Here is a 16183-nt window from a genome sequence, read left to right as displayed (position 1 = left end):
TCAGCCAATCTTGAAGTGGAAAACGGTCTCTGGTGATTTACACGTCATTTCTCAAACAAACTTCACAGCCATGATGCATGAACATCACATAGAGGCGATGTCCAAAATATTAAAATCAATGGAATCGTGATTACGTTCACTGTTAGCAAACTGAAAATCTATAGTACACGTGACGTGAATTGTAGATTCGCAGTGCTGGAAATGAATATCGAGGAATGCGTCGCGTATGTCGAAGAATGTGGCGCCAATATTAAAATCTTGATGTGTTTGACACTTGGAAGTGACACGTCACGATTTTATATCTTCAAACGACAATTGTAAACATCTCAATAATTGTTTCAATCGGTCTACGAGCAGGTTCACCAAACATTTGGTTCTCGAGAAAACCGTTTTACGTGGATACCGAATTCACGAGGAACGGAACCAAGCAACATTATCCAGACGCCACAAGGAAGAACGTGTCGCCCCCTTGCTCAACCACAGCCCTGTCTCTCGCCATCTTGGGAGGGGAAGGTTGAGCAAGGGCGGAGAGGAAGAGAGAGAGAGAGAGCTGTCGAGAGCTTCCGTTTATCTGCGAGGTCAGAGAAGGCAGACTACGCGTTACGGTGGTGCTGTTGAAAAAACAGGATGAAAATGGCTTGGCAACCTCAGGAAGAAGGACTGAGACAAATTTTGACGCTGCTCAAGGAGTCGCAGAGCCCGGACACGGCGACCCAGCGTGCCGTACAACAAGTATCCTTTTGCCTTCGTCTCATCAAGTGTATTTTTGTGTTCCGGTTTCGTGCTCGTTGTCGTCGTTGTCGCTGTTCGTTGCTGCACATACGTGGCCGCCGAGTGTGGGAAATAAAAAAGACGCGCGCGCGGATAACCCAATTGTCGTTATTTGGTGTCTCGGTTTTTCCGCGTCTTATCAAAATTTCCTTATTTCGTGCGCCTAAAATCGATTGTGAACGCGACGACGATTTTCGCGAGCCACGGTTGACTTCGCGAGTGTATATCGCGTTGGGAAAAAACGTTCGTTATTCGATCTCGCCTCGCGTATTCTGTCACGCGGTTCGTCAGGATCGACCGATCGAACGTCGCCCGGGTCTAGATCAGACTTTTCATGGGGCGACAAATCGGTCGCAATCCGTTCGCTTTGCGTCGAACAGAAGCTGAAAATATGTCAACACTGTGCGCTCGGTGGTCGCGGATTCCGGCTTGTTTGCCTGTCGCTCGCTCGTGTGCTGCGCGCGGCTTGGTTTCCCGGCGCGGTCCGCTGATCGATAACTTTCGCGGGTCTCTTTTCTCATTAGACTCGGTCATCCGCGCTACGGTTGTAAATAAATTTCTCGGCCTGTTCGAATTGCCATATCGAGTTACAATCGCGATTGTAACTCGATCCGAAGTTTACAGTTTTTACGCGCAAAATCTCCATTGGTCTAGATCGGACTTATATATCCAATGTTGAGATACGACTGTAAAATTATTATTCGTATGAATATTTTAATGTTTTGTTTATTTATGTTTGTATAATCGATCGCTCTGTTAATTTCCTTAACGAAAATTTCTTTTACCGTAGAAATTGGAAGAGTTAAACAAATTTCCAGATTTTAATAACTACTTGATATTTGTTTTGACAAAACTTACATCAGAAGGTACGTTATTTACGTTTACAATATTTTCTGTACATGTACTTATTTACCAGTTGTTTTTAACTCGTACAATTGCAGTTAGAATTAAACATATGTGAACTTACAAGTTTTGTTTTGTTTTAGATGAACCTACCAGGTCTCTGAGTGGACTGATACTTAAGAACAATGTAAAAACTCATTTCCATAAGTTTTTACCAGAAGTTATAAATTTCATAAAACAAGAATGTCTATCGGCAGTTGGAGATCCGTCTCCGCTGATTCGTGCAACCGTTGGTATTTTAATCACTACCGTTGCATCAAAAGGTGCTTTATATTTTATTATGTCGAAGTTACGGTTGTGTGTGTACATTTCTTTAATTATAATGATTTATATTTCCGCAACTAGGTGACTTAACAACTTGGCCAGAGTTATTGCCAGCATTATGTCAAATGTTAGATTCGCAAGATTACAACGTGTGCGAAGGCGCGTTTGGCGCGTTACAGAAGATTTGTGAAGATTCAGCGGAAACATTGGACTCAGATGCTCTAAATCGTCCTCTGAATATTCTGATACCTAAATTCCTTCACTTTTTTAGACACTCAAGTCCCAAAATCAGATCCCATGCGATAGCGTGTGTCAACCAATTTATTATTCAACGCACGCAAGCTCTTATGATACACATAGACAGTTTTCTGGAAAATCTCTTCCATCTAGCTTCAGATGAAGATTCTGAAGTTAGAAAAAATGTATGCAGGTGAGTTTACAATCGCATCTCAAAGAAATGCATCTGTTTCCCTTGCTACCAATGTGACTATAAATCTTGATTGTTTGTGTGATTACATAGGGCTTTGGTTATGCTGTTAGAAGTACGAATGGATAGATTAATACCACATATGCACAATATAATAGAATATATGTTAATGAGAACTCAAGATGCTGACGAGGGAGTAGCATTGGAAGCGTGTGAATTTTGGTTGTCACTTGCAGAGCAACCGATTTGTAAAGAAGCACTTGCACCACATCTGACACGATTAGTACCTATTTTAGTAAGTTTTTTTTTTTTCAACTTTTCGAATTTTGAACAATTTAATAAAATAGTTTATTGTTTACTTTTTAATTTTTTTTAACGCTTTGTTTTCTCTATTTGTAGGTAAGAGGTATGAAGTATTCCGAAATTGACATAATCCTTCTTAAAGGAGATGTAGAAGAAGATGAAATGATACCGGATAGAGAAGAGGATATCCGACCACGTTTTCATAAATCAAAGACACATCACTCTCATCACGCTAACGGCATGGGTAGACAACACACAGACGACGTAAACGTCAGTATAAACAATGGATGTGATGATGAAGACATAGATGTTGAGGATGGATCTGATGACGATTCAACTTTGAGCGATTGGAACTTGAGGAAGTGCTCAGCTGCAGCGTTAGATGTGTTAGCTAACGTTTTCAGAGAAGATCTTCTTCCTGTTTTGGTACCTATCTTAAAAGAAACTCTTTTTCACCCTTCTTGGGAAATTAAAGAGTCCGGTATCTTAGCATTGGGAGCTATCGCTGAAGGTACGTATTTTTTCCTCTTAAAAAGACTTACGTAAATTTCAATACAAATTTATATGTTTATGCGAATAATTGGTCGTAGGTTGTATGAGCGGTATGATTCCTCATCTATCTGAGTTGATACCTTACTTGATTGGCTGTCTAAGTGATAAAAAGGCTCTCGTTCGAGCCATAACTTGCTGGACGCTAAGTCGTTATGCACATTGGGTTTGTGCACAACCACATGAAACTCATTTAAAACCTCTTATGACAGAGTTGCTCAAAAGAGTGCTTGACAGTAATAAACGTGTTCAAGAAGCTGCGTGCTCCGCTTTTGCGACTTTAGAAGAAGAAGCCTGCACCGAGCTGGTTCCATATCTTGGATTCATTCTTGAAACACTTGTTTTTGCTTTCGGTGAATATATCAGGAAAACTGTATTAGAAAAACAAAATTGAATAGTTGTTTCAAATTAGAGAACATATAATTGATCGCTATAAATTGTTTACAGGTAAATATCAGCATAAAAATCTTCTGATATTGTACGATGCAATCGGCACTCTCGCTGATTCTGTAGGACATCACTTGAACCGACCAGATTACATTAATCTCCTTATGCCACCTCTTATTAACAAGTGGAATGTTTTAAAGGATGAAGACAAGGATCTATTTCCTTTGTTAGAATGTTTATCTTCGGTAGCGACTGCATTGCGTTCTGGTTTCTTACCATATTGCGAACCAGTTTATAGGTATGATTAACAAGGAATAGGTTGACAGAATAAATTTATATACAATTTGTTTTTTAATATTCAAATGGATGTAATTTATAATAAAACACACTCATTTTTTCAGGCGGTGTGTGTCGCTTGTCGAACAGACACTGAATCAACATATAGCAAGCACTCAAAGCCCGGAACAATTCGAGGCGCCTGATAAAGATTTCATGATAGTAGCATTGGATCTTCTTAGTGGATTAGCTGAAGGACTGGATGGTCACATGGAACGTTTAGTAATGAATAGCAATGTTATGCAGCTGTTATATCAGTGTATGCAAGATAGCATGCCTGAAGTTCGCCAGAGCAGCTTTGCTTTATTAGGAGACCTCACGAAAGCTTGCTTCCAACATGTGCTCCCCTGTATACGTAAGTATATATTTACAACTTGACAATATTTACTAAGTTCATTAAATGTGTGTGCGCGCCTTCTTAATATTAAATCTTTCGTATTTTTGTTCACAGCCGAGTTTATGCCTATACTTGGACAAAATTTGCATCCACAATTTATATCAGTGTGTAACAATGCAACCTGGGCGATCGGCGAAATTTCGATAAAACTTGGTAAATATGAAAAATAAACTTAAAAATTTTGATTAAACACAAAAAAGAAATTCATTACTTACGTAATTTGTAATTTACAGGACCTGATACAAGTGCATATATTCCATTGATTCTGACACAGCTTATCGAAATAATTAACCGACCAGACACACCAAAAACACTGTTAGAAAATACAGGTGAGTTCCCAATTTTTAGCCTTTCTTAATATCTAGTTTTCTTTTTTAGAGCGATATCGTACATAAATACCGAGCATACTTTGAAACAAATAGAAGGCAATGCGTAGTGAGACTCGATCCGACAACAGAATCTGTCGATTCCTATCATCACTGTTCATACCCGTGCTAACTTGAGAATTACACTCCGTCACAATTGTGTACTATTTTTGTGCACACTGAGAAACTTTTCTCATTTGCTGAAAGTAGCTTTGACATGCCTAGTGAATTGCCAGTTGTACAATTAATACTGGTTGTGCACCACTTGATTCACATAGAGCGAAAGTACCAATAATTTATTCAATGAAATTTTCCCCGATAATTTAGTTTATTACTCACACTAAATCAAGTATTCAGTTCTAGGTGCATATGTTTGTATATTTTCTTTCTTTCTTTCTTTTTTTTTTTTTTTTTTTTTTTTTAGCAATATTTTTGCAATCATAAACCACACAAATTCAGTGACTTTGACGTTATTATACATAAATTGGGATTGCACGTTTTATCGACAGATTTCAACAATTAGTATTTGTATATTAAATTGATTCAGTGGTGTGCGACTGCCTGTAGGCTTGACGTATATACACATACGGCTGTATTATATAATGTGGAAAGAGATTGCAATTCAGTATATATTATATGCTTGCATATATTTCTAAGCCCCTATAAGATTTATATTGCTGCGACTGAATTGTTTGAATCGGCCTTTAAAAATTCATAATGCAAATTTTGTTCTGTACTCCTCTTTATTGTTCTCTTATTTATGTATATTAACTTATACGTATATATATATATATATATATATGTATATCTTTTTTTTTATATACACATATATATGTATATATACATATAGTAGAAGAAAAATCATTTTTGGTATACCGGTTCTTATACAGATCACATAGGCTCGCACGCTGCTATCTAATTTTCGATTATTGTTTCAGCAGCTACAATAGCACGATATTGCCTATGTTTCATTGTCGGTATTTCATATGTTTCACCTGTGTTCTCACTGTCTTCGATTACTTGTTAATGTTACTTGATTCTGATTCTTAATTGACCAACTTATTAATTGAAAGTTATTACTTGTTAAAGTTTATAAGCAGAGCTATATATAATTCTTCTTCGCCTGAGTTCGATTGTTGGTTCGCTATCAGTTTGTCTTATTGTTTGTGTTTCCGGTCACTTCACTACACTTCACTTGTCTACTTACCGAAAACCGAAAATGAAACCGTAGCCATAACGATCGGTCGCCTAGGTTATGTGTGTCCCCACGACGTCGCCCCCATGTTACAGCAGTTTGTCCGCCAGTGGTGTGTAAATTTCTTTATTATATTATATTCTATTAATTATCTTTCTATATTTTTTATATTAGCACTTTATTATTATACATAATTATACTCCCGATTTTTCTGAGTAATTGCATCAGGGGCTGCTAAGAACTCTTGTGCAAGAACTGATATATACAAATTTTATTATTATTACCGTGTTATTACACTTTGCAAAAACTTTGTGTGAAACAAATCTTTTGTTTTTTTTTTTTTTTATACTAGAAAAGGCGAAACACCTAACAAGAGTACATGTAATAATGGAATGCTTTGTCGAAGTTGTTAGCATGAACTTGCTCAATGGTTTTTTGCAGTATTTTCACAATAACATTTTATATTTGAAAACGTGTTATATATAATTACAATCTTCATTTTGTCACTATATGCAAGTGTGTTATGGGTTCCTGTTTATCCAATAATTAAGACTAGGATAGGTTTACATTTGTCATTTTTACAATACTAATCTTGCTTTAAATGTTATTTTGGAAATTTGTAAATACTTTTTGTATATATATGCTAAATTTGATTTTGCAACTTGGCATCTTGTCAGATTTTGTTAATGTACCATGCAACATGTGTCATATTGTCAAATGTAAATCTAGTCTTAATGAGACAGTAAGTGCTATATGATGCCAATCATACATATATATATATATATATACATACATCCCAATATAAATTAATTATAATCATAATTTATATTACATACACACAAATGTGTAGAGAGGATTTATGGTATTAATGTGTTTTTTCAATTTCTTTGTTGAACTATTTAGCATACCTTTCTAGGGTTAGGTTTAATCTGTTCTTTTTGTCTCTGTTTACTTACATTACTTTAATAGTTTTTAAAATTAAACATACATATACATAGGCTAGGCCCTCAAATTTATACATTAGAGATCTATCTTTGTTATAATTAGTATATCTCCAAAATGAGAATACTAATCTATAATTAATATAATTTCTTGTTATTAATGTATAAATTTTGATACAGAATAGTTTTGTTTCTTGAGAAGAGTGCTTATTATTGCATTGGACTCACAGTAAGCCGATTGTTTCGCCTGTCGTCAAATGCTACTTAAAACGAAAAAAGTTTATTTGTGAGAATGACTTGTTGGGAATGAAAGTAAACGGCTAGTTGTCCAAGTTTTTCCGAAATATCATATATATTATCATATGTACATCTCTTACATAAGAATTATACATGAAAACAAAAAAAAAAGATACTTCGATTGTTCTATTATATTATCTAACTAATGTATATTTATATCAAGTAAACAGTTAGCAATTTTAGAGTCAATAGGTGGACACAGTAAAAAAAAAAAGAGTTTCTATTTATACATTGAATATGCTTCTACTGATCGAAGTATCTTCGATTCGAGCAAGGATGTCGAACAACATTTAACAAGGTTGCGGATGTTAATTTATCAACAGGTGTACTTCGTTACGAAGCATAAGAGATAATGAAGAGAAAGATTCTGCCTTCAGAGGCATGTGTCAAATGATAACTGTCAATCCAGCCGGTGTTGTTCCGGACTTCATCTTTTTCTGCGATGCTGTGGCATCATGGTCGGCGCCAAAAGAAGACTTGAAAGAGATGTTTCAAAAAGTATGAAAAAAAAAAACAAAAAAACAAAAACGAAGTATAAAGTGAATTTTAACATTTCTCGGAATGGATGTAACGTTTATTTTACTTGTTTTGCAATTAGATCTTGTTCACTTTCAAAAATCAAGTGGGTGAAGAAAACTGGAAGCGTTTCTCTGATCAATTTCCACCGCAGCTCAGTGAGCGGCTCCATAATATGTACGGTGTCTGAATAGCTCCCCCTAAAAATGGTAAATAAAAACGGCTTCGCTGTAAACTAAAATGTCATTACAATCATTTTTCATTTTTGTGTAAGTGAAATATTTGACGATTTTATGTTTCTTTTCAGAAGGCCGCTTACCGGAGCAGGCCGAACGGGGTTGGGTGGGAAACAATGGGCGAATGGGACGGGTGGGTGAAACCACGGCCTCTTCTCACCAACATCGTTGTCGTTACCGTATCATCGTAGTATGCATCGTCGTTATTTTGGGGAGAATGTTGCACGCTGGGCATTTAGCCTCGGCGGCGAATAAGCTTCAAGTTCGACGAAAGTAAGAAACGGGAAAGTCTCTTGAGAAAGAAGCAACTTAAAAACAAGGAGAACGACAAGAAATAAGTACTGGCCGGAAAAGTAAACGCGTGGGTGGGCGGGGACGGGACTTACTTTCGGGGTGGGAGGGGAGGAGTTTTGTGGAGATCACCGACCACATCGAGAACCGTCAAAAGGTATCGTTTTACAACAATCCTGTTGATACCTTGATGTGTAGTGGATGTACGAGCTCTGTACACTGCATTTCCATTATCGCTACGTATTAACACTATGGAAAGTGTTACTTGATTTTTGCATATATCAGAAAAATGACAAGTGCTGGTGTCCAAGGTTAAAACCCTTATAAAAAGGCCCAGTTTCAGGATATAATTAGATATATGTGTATATTATTATGAAAAATATCTTGCAGACATAGTTTGACATAGATTAAGCATAGATCTCACGTTATAGAGATCGCCGCAAACTGTGATCGAAAATTTATTCGTTAGATACATCGAGCCTTTCTTCTGTTTTTTCTTATTTTTCTTTTTCTTTTTTTTTCTTTTTTTTTTTTTTTTTTTTAAGAGTGAGAGCGAGAGATTATTTTGAATGTGTTTGTAGAGAATTTAGAGACAAATATAGAACTATTTATTTGATAATAAATATGATACAAAAAAGTAGAGTATGTTAGAAATTTCATAGTGTACAGATTTTTCGAGAATATTGTATTTTTATACGTTAAAGAAGAAAAAAAATGAACACAGAGAAAAGATAATATATAACGTAGAAAGTGCCATTCCTTAATATTTCGAGCCAAAATTTTTCTGCTAATTTTATTCTCTCATTAATTGTGATATTAGGTTATATACACGACTTTATCATCGTATAGAGAACATATTTCAGATGTTATACGTACATATACACACTTATACGCATCTTCTACACATATATGTGCGTATATCCAACTTAAGATGTTTTAACTCGCAGACTATTTTGTGATTACTTTTTTTGTTAAACATATTAAATTAGTATTTCATATTAGCATTAGTGTAAATATAATAGATAATGCATTTTAGAATGAACACTTTTGTTGATCATTTATGTTAGATATTTCAAAACTTTACTGATTGCTAAAATAAAAATTAAAAAAAATAAAAAAAAAAACTAAAAAAAATCTCTCGGCGTTAGTAACGGTAATCAGTCAGGAATCGGAAAGATGATTCACTAAATGCGATCCAGAGAGCAAGCGGATCTATGACGTGAAATCTATGGTGACATTGATTTTATTTGCGCGATGTAATGATCTCGATGTTTCCATCTGGAAAACGTCTTGCGTTTAAATCATTTTTGAGAGAAAGAGAGTTTAAAAAAAAAAAAAGTAGGTTTTGTCATTCCAATTACTTGAGCCAGTGGAGAAAAGAGCGAGCAAATCCTTTTACTTTGAACGTTAAATGCGCTTTTAACCTTCTTTACTTAGAAAAAAAAAAAAAAAGAAAAAGAAACTTGGGATTTGCTACTGTGATGAAAATATCATGTATTATCGACACCTGAGTATGTATACATCTCGGCAAAACAAATCATTCAAAAACGATTTATGAATAGTTTTATAAGATTAAAAAAAAATCAATTGTTTTACTTTTTACCTTCTTACGTGCATGTTGTCATTAACACGTGGATTGCCACACAAAATTTATCGATTGTTTCACAGCGTCGCGATTAACTGGCAGTTTTTATTTATCAAACCGAATAAATCCGTAAAAAAAGGTTCTCAAACCACCATTTGTTTGTTAATTTCCGATGAATTCGTAATGCTAGTTCTAATGAGTAGAAGAGATCGTTTTTCACGTAAACGCGATTGTCGCAATATACTTGAGGAAAACAAATTTTGCTGTACGTTGAAAAAAAAAACTTCGAGCCTACTCTCACGATCCGTCGTGGCAGTCAACGTGTTAAGTAAGAAAAATAACACAAAGTAAAAAAAAAACCCAATATTGAAAAGCTGACCATTATCGAGTCGCTATTGTCAATCAAACTTTGAAGAAATATATAATAAAAACTGACTGTGTCGGGGAAGTGAACTAGCGCAGGCGAGATCGACACATCTTCAAGAAAGAAGAATTAAAAATCGAAATCTTAATCTCAAACTACGAGCAAAAACAAGATTCTTCAATAAGTGATTAATCTGAAGAAGAATCAGTGCGATGATATTGTCAATAATTTCGCATTTTATCATTTAATTTTCAAAGGCTTCTGCATATTCGTTGGCCGGTCTCGTCATCTCTGATTAAGCCGATCGGTCGATTAAGTGTGTCAACGGTGATTGATCAATTCCGGTCAGTTCTGCTAAACTGCTAATGCAATTGGTCAATTTCAATAGTACAATCGGCCGATTAAAGCAATCGAAGATGATGAGACCGGTTCTTAAAAACGTTTATGCAAGCATAAATACGCTGTCTCTAAGAGAAAAAAAATTTTCCACGCAAAGAAAACGGACGAATTTCGTGGCCGCTCCTTGACTTAATCCACACTCGTTCGTCAACTCGGCAATATGGGTATTATATATGTATATTGTCGTAAGTTTTATCCCTGAACTTTTAAGTCCCTTTCCTTGCTCTGCCTGCGCCATTTTTGTGATATTACTGTTTTTTATAATTACTTAAGAGCTTGAAAAAGAAGACAAAAAAATAGAACACACAATGGAGCCACATGTGCCATTCGACGGCGAGTCTAAACGAAAGTTCTTGTAATTACACGTAATTTTAATTTCTCCTGTAACGCGTAATATGTATATGTACAGAGCGGGATGATTTTTTCTCTCTCGTATTGGAGATCTCTCCCGCCTTCGGTCATTGGTCATCGACCGACTCGGAAGCGTTTAAAAAGGGAAACTGTCCCCCAAACGAATTACTCCTCCATTCTATACATGTAAATACTGCTGTGTATATATACATATGTATATACACACAAAGTGTTCCAGAAGTACAATGGGCCAAACTATATACTCGTACAAATAAGCAAAAGTGTTAACAAAGAATGGATCTAAAAATCTATAGTTACTAAGTTATAAAAAAGAAAACTTGTATCTTATCGCAGCAAATGTTCAAAGTGTCTTCCGCCCATTTCGACATGTTTCGACGCGTTTAATCCTCACGTTGATTCTCACATCTTAAACAAATTTATATCAGGTTTGTTGTCGTCGAAACTTACTGACACAGCAATAACCGAGAAAAAACTCTTAACTGCCTTACAATAGCATCTTCTTATAGGCGGAACTTACACGATCAGTATTGATATTTTTCTCAAATATTCGTTACTTGAAGATCTCTGATATTATCACTGAAGAAGATCTCAACGACGGAACGAAACGTTTGGTCGAATAATAAACAAATAAAAACTTGATACGTTAAAATCCTGTATATAGGCTCTTTTATTCGCCTTTTATTTTAATTCTAATAATGTCATCGCTGTTTGTTGACATCGACAGTGGTATTGATCGTGTAAGATCCGAATCTAATAAGATTCAGATTAGTTTGCTGACATTTTTGCTGATTTTGTGCTGATGAGCAATCTATGCGCGCTCAAAAGTTTGGATCATATTAATGGAACACTTTGTGTATCACGTGTGTATGTACGTACATAAACAGGATTTTATATAAATCTCGATATTGTGTTATCACACAACAAACCTCACTTCTCTCATCGACTTGTTACATTTAGGAATTGTAATAGCGATTCACGGCAATTTACTCAACACACAAGTTACATAGTTCACCTGTTCGATAGTTCCTAAGCTAGATAAAAGATTTCTGTCGGTGATGTAGAATTAAATGCTCTCGTTATATATCTCATCGATCTCAGGTTGTCGCGTGAAATTTTTCGTATCGCAGTAGAATAGTAGATTATTAACGTCGCATGTCTTTCCGAGGATTGTAAATAAAAAAATTTTTTTTTTTTCTACTTTTTGGTGTGTAGTTTCTGCTACGGGATTTTATACGCGCATTTTATTCGTTTCTCCCGTCGAAAGATCATATATGGCTCGTGATAATGTATTAATATAAACTCGAGAAAGCTCTCAATTAAGAAATAATAAATTTATAAATAATAAAAAAAAAACGTGAAACAACAGTGTGAGATCGTCTCTATTTCATGGAGGAAAGAATTTTCGCACAATTCTTTCCGCCATGATTTATTTATACATATAATATATATACATATATATATATATTATATTAAATATTATACCATATATAAATAAGGGAGTGAAAAGTGGATTTTCATGTTGATTGATATTCGAAATTTCCAGTTTTTTCTATCGTCAAATAGGGTGAAAATTGCGAGTGCGCGCGAAGATGTATGCATGAAAGATAAATAATATTAACGGGATGATGATTTGCGAACGAGTATAAAAAAAAAAAAGAGAAAAAAAAATAACAAGATACGAATTAACTAGAGCAGACACGTAAAAGTGAAATAAACAACCATAAAAAAAAAAGATCGAGAACTCGACAAACTCACAAGTAAATATATTGTTGTATCTTTATTGTTGTTGTTGCATGAGACTAGCTTAATAGACTGAACCATACACATGGTTAAATAACTATTAACATAATTCTTAATTACTACTATAATTATTGTAATTATTATACGATGTGTATTATATTTATAGTCGTAATGGATCCTCGTGCGGGCAGTGTTCGGAGCGGGTTCCTGTCCTTTGGGATTACCAAATTTATTTTAATTACTAATTACTCTCTTTATAATTCACATTCTTTTCGGCCGTTCGAGACAGAGATGCTTTCTATTACGTAGAACTTGGGCAAAAACATTTAGAACGTATATGTACGAATATATTCTAGATATACTCACGTGTGTCTAAATATATTGACTACTTGTATAATTCAGTACAATTAATATAATACTCGTCAAGTAGGGATTTCATCGATACGGAAGTAGACTAATACATAATTTTGATTTCGTTTTTAAAGACTGTATATTATTATTTTGTGAAAATATATTTCTTTCTTATTCCGATTGAGAAGTGTGTGCGCGACACGTAGTAAAACAAAACAAACAAACAAACAAAGAAGAAAGAAAGATCAGAGTCTTTCTTTCAGAGCTTTTCTCTCGACGAACTTCTTGATCGGACGATTATACGTGTATCATTGTCTTTCTCCTCAAAGGATCGGAATTCTGTATGGGACTGTTCCTAGTACCTGATTATCCTATCCTTGCGGCACGAAAGGACAGTTCTGCCGAAAAAAAAAAAAAAAAGAAAGAAAAAAAGAAAAAAAACGCAAGCTCGAGAGGTCGATCCGTTGTAATTTATTGACTCCTTGTTTTTGCTATTCTTTTTCTCTCGCAAGCGCTGGCGAATTCCTCTGTCAAGTATCTACACTCAATAATAGATACATTGGTGTTCTGTTTTTTATTGTTGCAAATTACCTTGACTGCCTATAGTACTTAAGACATAATCGCTAGCGTTCAGTAACAATTATCCATACACCACACACATGTAAATTGTGCACGGACAGGAAACAAAAAAAGAGAATAACACACAATATTCTTCCTATTTTCTCTACACGATACATCTGCCAAGTTGCAACGAAAAGGTGCTGCCGATCTCGGAAAAAAAAAAAACAATTATATAAGGACAGTTTCGTACATGTGTACCTCTTTGTATCAATCGTTGATCTTAAGGCGATCTCCTAGGTATTCGTTGCGTTATCATATTGAATGAATAAACGTTAGCTGCGCGAGAGAGAAATCTTTGGTGGAGTTTTGTTGTGTAAATTTTGCACGAGAAAAGTTCACATGGATTTTCTCGTGCCTGACATCACACACAATCGAATATGGTTGCAACGAGTATCTAAGAGTCTTAAAATAAAATGCAATAGAAGGGAGTTAGCGTATACAAGATGTCTCGAAAACGTTCCTCGATTTTCGTCAATGATTTGCATATCGTTGTCTAGTTTTTTTTTGTTTTTTTGTTTTTTACGGCAAAACATATGTCTCTGTAGAAGGAGCGCGTCAAATAATTGTTTTAAATACAATTATGTCTCGAGAGAAAAAATCAAATGCCAAACAAATTTTTAGATGTATACTATTTTGTTTGTTTTTTTTTTTTTTTTTATTAAAAGAAAACTCGCGTTGGGGAGAAAACTTGCAATCACTCGGAAGAGGATTCCCGTAGACATCCTGGATACGGCTAAATTGACCATCTCCTAAATTTGATTACAGACACGTGATATTAGTCTCTAATATCGCGATACAATCTATTCGGACAGCAGACCGTTGTGGCAACGGATTAAAAATTTAATAAGATTAAGATCTCTCTCTCTGTGTGTGTGTGTGTGTTGTTACAACGTTTTGTTTTTCTTTTTTCAACGGAGAAACATTTCTATTATGCTTCCCGACGCTGAGTTTCTTCCGTTAATTCTCTCTCCGAGTCGCGAGTTGTAGCGACACACCTTGTGTACAATTTTTGTATCGCACGCGCACATTCAGACCGACTCATCATATATATATATACAATATATCCGGGATTTGAAACACCGGTAGAACTTCATTGGCTGCAGACTTCCATGCTATAGACGCGTGAAGAGCTGATCTCTCTCTCTCTGTGGGTGTAAGAGTGAATAGAAAGTCAATTTTGTGAATATATACAAAAGTTATAAAATAATGACACAGTCTAATTTATGCTTGAGTAGCGTATAGTGTTAATAAAAATTAATGCGAAATGTAATAGTACTATATATAGTGCGAACTGTAATAGTACTATAGAGATATTATACATTAGTGTAGAGCAAATTAGCAAATCCGTGCGGATGGAGGAAGAAGTGAGAAAGATTATACGTTTCTATATATACAAAGAAGACAATCTCAAAAGGTTACACCCGAGATGAATTTCTGTGTGTGTGTGTGTGTGTGTGTGTAAGAATTCAATCCCTCTTTTTTCTTTATTTATTTCTAACGACTTTTGTCGTATCTATAGCATCAAAAGATGAAGACATTGAAATTATACCGGTTAAGTTTCCTCTCCGTATCACACTCATTTGGTTTTTCTGCGTGCGCCACGTGATTACATTTTTCATTCACGAAATAATAAATCTTGACGAGTATCGAGCACCGTTGCGTGTCTTTTAACACGTCACACAATCCTAAATTTATTTTTGATATATCAAGTCACTCGCTTTATTCTCTTTGCTTTTTTTTTTTTTCGAGGATAAAACACTTGTGGAATTGCTCTTCTTGGTTGTTCTTCCGTTTTTAGTCTCTTGTTCAAAATGGACAATCGAAACAAAATAATTTGTTTCGTTTTTTAATCGCATAGCTTGTTACATTTTTGTTTTATTTTTTATTTTTTTTTTAATTATTTCAGAACTTATCTCTGATACACAAGAGTGAAGATCCTGCAGATGCGAATGAGCTCTAACAGGTAACACGTTCGCTGTCACTTATCTAAAACATCGCCATAGTTGTTTTGTATAATGCAACATAATCTATATCTCGAATAATATTAAGATCTAAATTTTGCGTAGACGTAAAATGACAAGTAATCGTTTCGCGTTTGCGATTTCTTACACGTAGTAGCGAATACGTCATTAAATCCTTATTTAATCATTCGAACCGTTCAACGATCACCAATCTCTATAATATTTCTATGAAACGAAAACAATCGTTGCGTCCAATTTCCTCGGATTAGCAACTTTTTTATTTTATCATCTATGCGCCCTATTTGTTGATCTTCGACATCGTAGCACGCTCTCGTTCAATCGCGATGATCTCGGAACTGAATGGAAAAGACAACTGTGTTCCGATTCTCTCAATACATTCACAGAACGTCCTTCTCCCGATTCACGAGCTATCAGGAAGTTAATGATGTAACATCTCACGTTACAAATGATCGGCAATATCCCGGAGGAGCGATTTCGATCGGCAAACGTCCGGGACAGAACGGTCCGCTTGTTCGCTTTCGCGTCTCGTCCTGCCGTTCGAGCACTCCCCCGAGTGAGCCGTAAAAGCTGTATCGACACCGCGCAAATAAA

The 16183-nt window shown here is 35.3% G+C and overlaps 1 protein-coding gene across 1 annotated transcript; it reads left to right on the top strand.

The window, feature by feature from the left end:
* The first annotated feature begins 486 nt into the window (after nt 1-486).
* LOC109856985 (transportin-1) lies at nt 487-8254 on the top strand. The gene is made up of 15 exons (XM_020432787.1): nt 487-732; nt 1562-1637; nt 1758-1937; nt 2020-2368; nt 2459-2660; nt 2765-3179; nt 3259-3570; nt 3665-3902; nt 4006-4295; nt 4392-4490; nt 4571-4666; nt 5934-6009; nt 7459-7633; nt 7734-7860; nt 7959-8254. Exons 1-14 carry the CDS (start codon nt 628-630, stop codon nt 7839-7841), a joined length of 2721 nt encoding a protein of 906 aa, XP_020288376.1. The 5' UTR covers nt 487-627; the 3' UTR covers nt 7842-7860; nt 7959-8254.
* The last annotated feature ends 7929 nt before the right edge of the window (nt 8255-16183 follow it).

The sequence above is a fragment of the Pseudomyrmex gracilis genome, unplaced genomic scaffold (genome assembly GCF_002006095.1).
Source record: "Pseudomyrmex gracilis isolate BER0280 unplaced genomic scaffold, ASM200609v1 scaffold_139, whole genome shotgun sequence".
Classification (NCBI taxonomy): Eukaryota; Metazoa; Arthropoda; class Insecta; order Hymenoptera; family Formicidae; genus Pseudomyrmex; species Pseudomyrmex gracilis.
This window is presented reverse-complemented; position numbering and strand designations above follow the sequence as displayed.